At 39.6% G+C, this 7,500-nt stretch overlaps 1 protein-coding gene across 1 annotated transcript in view; it reads left to right on the forward strand.

The window, feature by feature from the left end:
* The window catches only part of plxnd1 (plexin D1), a 63,080-nt gene that overhangs the window by 11,875 nt on the left and 43,705 nt on the right, over positions 1 to 7,500 (forward strand). The window contains exons 5-7 of the mRNA XM_078255321.1: positions 528 to 657; positions 5,626 to 5,803; positions 6,082 to 6,190. Of these exons, the coding sequence (XP_078111447.1) occupies positions 528 to 657; positions 5,626 to 5,803; positions 6,082 to 6,190 (417 nt within the window). The remainder of the gene's footprint in view (positions 1 to 527; positions 658 to 5,625; positions 5,804 to 6,081; positions 6,191 to 7,500) is intronic.

Raw genomic sequence — 7,500 nt, forward strand, 5'->3', positions numbered from 1 at the left:
TATACATTCATGGACACACTGTTGGTCCACACAGATTAAGAATCAGCAGTATTTTTTATTCAACGGTAACTGGCCCCTGATCTTAGTACCTGCAGGATGGGTTTCCATAGCAATGTGCTTGACCTAGAGTCAAATAGTCTCTTGTGTTGAGCCAGACAAACTGACAGCCAAGGTCTGAATGTGACATTAGGAGACCAGAGCACCTCAGAAATCTGTGTGAAGCAGACCATAAAGCCCAACGGTGAGAATTTGTCAAGTCCTGGGATAAAATGAAAACACAAAAGTTTGTCCTCTCCTCACAAAGGATAAAATGTTGACCTGAAAGCTCAGTCTGGTAGTCCAATGATTGGGTCTCGATGACAAGCCATTACTATATATGAATTTCTTGATTTCAGTTTCCATGACATATTCAGTGCGGGCAATCTCCAAAAAACCCTGTCTCGTTGTGCTGTAATCTAATCTTCACCTAAATATGACATGATAAACATGATTACAGTACCAACATTTCTGTCTGTCACTTTGTCCAGATGTACCATCCAGAAGGAGTGTGCTCAGGGGCTGTTGGCACGCTCCTGGATCAGCATGGGTGAAGGCCCCCAGCAATGTCCTTCCATGACTCTGACACCTCCAGAGATCAGCATCGCTGCAGACATCAAGGTAAAAACTCACTCCATATTATTAGCTGTCTATCACACCCATTTCACAAGTCAAATAGACATTACTGTTGTTCATGTTTAAGTTATGGTTGTAATGGGGGTGGTGTATTTAAAGCTCACTATGTCTCATAACCTCAGTCATGCAAACACTGTTTGCTGCAGCAGCTCCCTCCACCACCCCAGTTTCCTCCTTACAGTATGTGCTTAAAGTGTTTTACTGTTTTTATAGTGTAAGTATTTTACACTTTTATGTGGTAAAGTTGATGTTACTAAGAATGTTAAAGCGGCTATAATAAAAAAAAAGGTCACAATGTGACACGCTTTGCATTGGTTTGTGGTTTGTGGTTTGTGCCGAACAAAGTTAGAATATAATGTCATGTACAATCAACATTACACGCTGCCAATGGCACATGACATGTGTGACTGTTGTTGTTTACAGTTTGGAATGTCAGTGGCACCGGCAGGATTATATTTTTTAGCCCTTACATAAACCTCCCCCCCGCTAGTAGCTAGGTTCCCAAGTGCACAAATAAGCGAGCGAAAAAGAGAGAGTGATTGGTTCATGTTTTTTTTTTACGTTAAAGATACAACACCACCATAAAACTCTGATTAGCCATACTGCTTGCAATTCAAATACCAGCAAACAGGCCGAGTTTACACAATCGCCATTGCAGCTATCATTCAGTAGCTCATATTTGCAGAAGAGTCATGCGGGAGGCCAAATACACTTCTCCACCAATGACCAGCACGCACACTGACCATTCATTAACCATTCATTCCCATCATTGGCAGAGATATGGGAGATGATAGACTTTCTCCGTTAATCCCAACCCAACTGTACAAAATTAATTTGAACGAAATGTACGCACAGTGGGTACAGGATCAGGCTGCGGGCGCCACTGTGGAATGTTAATAATTAACACCCTTACTAATATGATCATTTCTGCATGCACATTTCTTTTTGTCCACAAACTGATCTGAATACACACACTATCAAGACATTGATAACTTACTTTACATGTATCACTTTGGTCGTAAAACAGCCAACCAGGTGTTTGTGTGTAAAACCACAGTTTACTGGTGGCACAGCATGACAGAGCATGCCATACACAGCTGTTTCCCTCTCTCCAGCGTGTGTGTGTGAGCAGTGACTTTAACCATTTACTGATAGTGATTAACTTGTATTTTGATATTTGCCGAGAAAGTTAGTCTACAGCTGCTGCTCCAAAACATACCAGGTTCAGATTCCTGAAGACAAATTGGTTTAATTATGACGGACATTCAGACAGCCACTTAATCTGAGGAAACCCTATCAGATCTAATTCATATGAAGTTTTACTATTTCGAATGCAAGGGGTGAAGCAAAAATATTACGGTTCTCAAGCCCCTCATGGCGTAGACTAACGCACAGGAAAGCCCCACGTGTGAAGGAGGCCCAGATTTTCTTTTTTGTCAGATAAACTTATGGTAAATAGATTTGTGCAAGTGGAAGTGTTCCGTATCCAGGTTTGGGTATCGTTACTCCATACCTTTTAAGGTGGTGATGGCATTTTACACAACTGAATGCTTCCATTCACATGATGGGTATTGAATGAAGTAGAAAAATAAAGGAAACAAATGTTAAGTACTCCTCTCTCTCTTGGTTTCGGTATTACTTTAAGGGTACTAGTATTGGTACTGGTATCGTGTTTTTTTTTAAACGATACCCAGCCCTACTCTTATCTGATGGTGCTACTTGGGAAATTACCTCAGCTAGCTTCTGTAATGCAAATCCATAGTGAATGTAATTTATCGCAAAATGTGCAGCCAAGAAATAATGGGTCTGCTTCATCAAACATCTTCTCCATCAACAGCAGCAGTCTCAGGGAGCAGACTGGACTATAAAATGATCCAACCTTTTCAACATAGAATACATTTAAACAGACTTAGAAAATAAAAAAAGCTGATTATTATTACACATTAATATTGCCTCATAAGATAAAAGTGCCCGATTAAATTTTCTCTAACACGCCTGGTTATGCAGTTAGGCCATCATGTAATTGGTTTATGACATTCAAAAATCTGATCTCATACAGGCTATAATATAATCGGATGTAATTATTTTCATTATTTTGAATCCAGAGTGGGACAACCAAAATTGCACACAGAGCACATGCTGCACACAGCTTTCTCTATCTCTTCTGCTCGTCAGCAAGCACCGAACTTTAATCTACCAAAGGTATTAACGCGTGTTTTGATTAACTGTGCACTCTCTGGAACAGCTGTCTGGAGTAAACATTAACATGCCTGGCCAGGCGACTTGGCATTGTGGTATTACTTCATTGCGGACAGTCAGACATCTGATCTCATACACATCAGACTACAACATCTGATTTAATTCATATTTATTTTTCGGCTATTTAAGATAAGATAAGATAAGATAAACCTTTATTGTCATTGCACAGAGACCTATACAATGAAATTGTGAGTGCCACAACTGTAGGTGCATTAAAGATAGTAAACAAGATACATAATAAATATCTAAAAACAAGAATAATTTAAGACATAAAAAACACGACTGGACTGGACAGGACAGGAAAAATATTTTACATGGTGTATGATTATTGTAATATTATTGCGGTATGATAAAGGCATGTTATTGGTTTGGATGTGTGTTAAGTGTTCTGATGGCCCATGGAAAGAAACTGTTTTTCAATCCGTTTGTTCTGGATTTTCTGCTCCTGTACCTCCGCCCAGAGGGAAGCAGGCTGAGCAGGTAATGTCCAGGGTAAAGGTGGTCATAATCTTATTAGATCTGGAGAGGCAACGAGAGCTGGTGATGGCATCAAGGGAGGGTAGGGGGCAGCCGATTGTTCTTTCTGCTGACCGTATCACCCTCTGCAGCCTTTTCTTTTCAGCCACTGTGCATTTGTTGTAATTCAGGGTAGGGTTAAAATATTGAAGCCCTTTAGCAGCCAGAGTTTATTTAGCAGCGCTTTATTAAAAAATTGTGAGTGGCTGTATTTTCATCTCTTTGTTTTTTGTACGATTGTCATACATGTTTGTTTGTTTAAAGATCTTGGGGAGAGTGTACTGCATTTTTTTTCAATGTCAATGGGAGAGACCAACAGAAATATAAATAAGCCAGGGGAGGGTTTGTTTTTTCCTGAAATGCAATATGAGATTCAGCCCCCCCTTTCCACCACAATAACTTCCATACCTTCCCTAAGTCAATACCATCATGAACATAAATCAGTGCAATACCTTGATGAACTATCCCCTTAGTTTAGTTTAGCATTAGCATGACAGATAAATGTGTTAGTTTTAGTGCAGGTAGCTGATGTTAGTTTTTGTGTTTACCTAAGATTTTCAGCACAACTGTATAACCATTGACTTTAAATTTGAATTTAAACAGTTTAAAACTGTTGATTTAAAGTTGTATCTCAGACTAAATAATTACATCTGCTGCTGTATCTCAAATCAATTCTACACAGTAATTCTAACTGGGTTTTACAAATGTATGTGCAAAATATCACTATGCATACCAAATTTGCTTGATTTGTGAGGGTACTGCTGATGGAGCTATTCACACCTAGAAAAAAATAACATCAATTATTGTGAAATAAATAGAAAATGTAATCTTTGGAAAAACATTTGCTTTGTCTTTTTTATATTTAATTTGCAGTAGCTTTCCATTGCAGCAGTTTGATTGCCATACAGTAATTTAATTTATTTGAACTGCAAAAATAGTAAACTGTAAAGATGAGTATACAGTAGGCCTACGTACTGTATTGTTGCCCCCATTTGCAGTCGCAAACCAATTAGATTTTTATCAGCCACTAAAAATATTGTTCAACAAAATAAATAATATTATCAAGAACATACACTACATGATTCCAACTCCCATTACACAAGTTTCCATTGTGCAAATGATAAAGTGACACAACGGCTCTCCTGCCACAATGAAAATGAACTTTAGAGTAGGATGAGCTTCATCATAGCTTCACATGGAACCCCCTCACATATATCTTGTATTGAATGGATTTGGGACACAGGGAAATATCAAATGCTACATAACACCACCAGTCTGATTTGAATCAAACCTGACAGAATTATATATTCTGGTAAAAAGAGTGCCTGCATCATACTTACCTGTAAACCATTGTTTTCAATAATTTCTTCTAGTCGGTATATCATGTAACAGAAGCATGATAACAATATGATAATTAGCTCCCAGAGTTCTGACACATGGAATATATTTGACCTTTAATTACAGCTCATAACGAGAGTGACGAGACTGAGAGACAACAGGCCATTAATTGGTTCATTAATTGTGGATATTTGCCTGTAATGTAGGTCAGTTTGGCTTTGGGCTGTAATAGATCTACCAGCTGCACAGACATCCATCAGAGCCACAGGAAGTTTGGCTCAAGGTTGTCTCGCTAAACAGGAAGCAGCAGGCAGGAATTCAGGACCTTAGGCAGGAAATCGTCAATACCACCGAACAATAGAGCAGATTTTTAAGACATGTTAGCACATGTTGCTGGCAACTTCAGTTCAGATCTGCTGAGCCACGGAATATGTCACTTTGCTCTTCCTCTCTGCTTAACAATTTTTGTCTGCCCCCCCCCCGCCGCTTCCCTTTTTTTTCCTCACGTTAAAATCATTTAGCAGAAATTCAGTCATGTCAGTGAGGTGTTATGTTTCTCATTATACGTCTGTCATACTTCTTCACATACCCACATTTAGATGTGAATGTAGCACTGTGTCATCTGTTTCTTCATTGCACATTAGTTTCTATATCTCTCTGCCTGAACTACTGAAGAAACTTGAAGTAATTCCAGCGCCATTTGCCCTCTTCCATATACTAACTGTACATACACTGGATTTGAATATATGTGTGTTGGCATGGGGAATTTAATTAGTAATTCATTTCTGTTAAGAAGAGCTGTTATTTATATTTATGCTCCTATATCTGTTTCTGTTGTAGGATGTCGGCATTCTGATAAATGGCAGTGTTCCTGATCTGGTCGGCTCCCAGGTGGAGTGTGAATATGAGCCGGGTTTTTCTACAGTTGCCACGGTGCACTTGGATTATGGTCCCGCTCAGATCCAGACCTGTCCCCTGCTCCCTCGAGAAAATTACCAACCAATCCTCCCTGGCACAGGTGAGACTGAGAACATCTATTTGGCTGCGTGCCAATGCTGCCATACATATCGTTCCACACACCACAAGTACAGTTACAGTATGTGATTCATTTTGGTATTCACAAGATCTTGAGCTGTACTACAACAAATGTAATTTCCCCTTCTTATCTTTCAAAATGCGGCAAGTCAGTGTTGCGCGAGGAGGCCTCACTGTCTAGTTTGTGCTATGACAGTGATACCATCTCGAATGCTCGAAACATGCTGCATTGTTTACATGCCCTTGTATGCCCCTCTACAGATCATCTGACTGTTTCAGTGGCGATAAAAGTGAATGGCACATCGGTGGTATCTGGGAGTTTCATCATTTACGACTGTGAGAGGACTGGAGAAATACACCCCAAGACGTCGTGAGTCACACATCTATTGTCAACACTGTTAATCTCAATTTCTATTATTTATGGCTGGCTTTTAGATGTCTATAAGCTTTCAGCAGTTCCAAAGATTGATTTCCGCATTTCCTTTTAGATCACATCCACTGCTACTTGATTTGCAGACAATCACTCAAAATCAACCTTCCTAAATTAAACCTAAATACCAATAAACTATTATTATTGCCAAGCTTTAGCATCACTCACATCAGATGTCAGCAGTCTCACGTCATTGTAGATGTACACATATAGCTGGCAGCTAAAAGAACAGAACATGCTTGTCCCTAACCTCTTCCTCTCATAGATTTTCCTCTGCTTTCTATTTAGACCTCAGTGGGTAAATATTGCTGACATGTCCTCTTGGAGGGCTTATTGTGTATTTGGCTTACTCAAGGTTTCTCAGTGCAGGATCAAATGTGGGATTAATATGCTGTAAACGTTAAGCCAAAGGAAATTGGATATGTATGTCTGGCTGACCATGTTGGTGTTTGTTTTTGTGCAGAACTGTGACTTGGATGGCCTGGTCACAAAGAGGGTTTTCTCATATCTTGAGGCAATCCAGCTGGCTTCCTCTTGCATGTTGGATCATGTCAGAGGATCCACTTTATCTGATGGGCAGATTTTAAGCTAAGGGGCATTAGTGTGTGTGTGTGTGTGTGTGTGTGTGTGTGTGTGTGTGTGTGTGTGTGTGTGTGTGTGTGTGTGTGTGTGTGTGTGTGTGTGTGTGTGTGTGTGTGTGTGTGTTTGTTTGTTTGATTGAAATCATTTGGGTGTGTCTCTTTCGTTCACTTTTTGAAAACAGTCCGGAGGTGTAAATACAGCAGTTGCAGGTACATGTGTGCAAGACTGCATCCAATATGTGCACGTAGCCTCGGTGCATGGCAAGATTCAGGAGTGTGAAATTAGACGGTGGTTTGTTGAAGGTGATAATGAGCAAAGTGCCATTCTCACAGGATGAGCATTGGGCTGCAAACTGCGTGGCTGCTATACTCTGTCTGATTTTAATCACTTTAAGCTGTTTTTTTTCAATAATCCCTAAAGAGAGTCTTATGAGCCACTTCTCCACAATAAAACTAGATGGTAGAGTCTCTTTGATAGGTTCCATCACTTAGGTTTTTTCATTATTTTTCATTATTATAAAAGAAAAATAACTGCAAACGGATTGTTAGATTGGAAAAATCTACTGCCCCATGCTGCTTTAATGTATGATTTTATTACTTGAGCAAAAACAAAGTACACAGAATGAGGTGAGACAATGTCAGCAATGTACCGCTGGATGCTCTGCCGAA

This window comes from Sander vitreus, chromosome 7 (genome assembly GCF_031162955.1).
Source record: "Sander vitreus isolate 19-12246 chromosome 7, sanVit1, whole genome shotgun sequence".
In the NCBI taxonomy this organism is placed as follows: domain Eukaryota; kingdom Metazoa; phylum Chordata; class Actinopteri; order Perciformes; family Percidae; genus Sander; species Sander vitreus.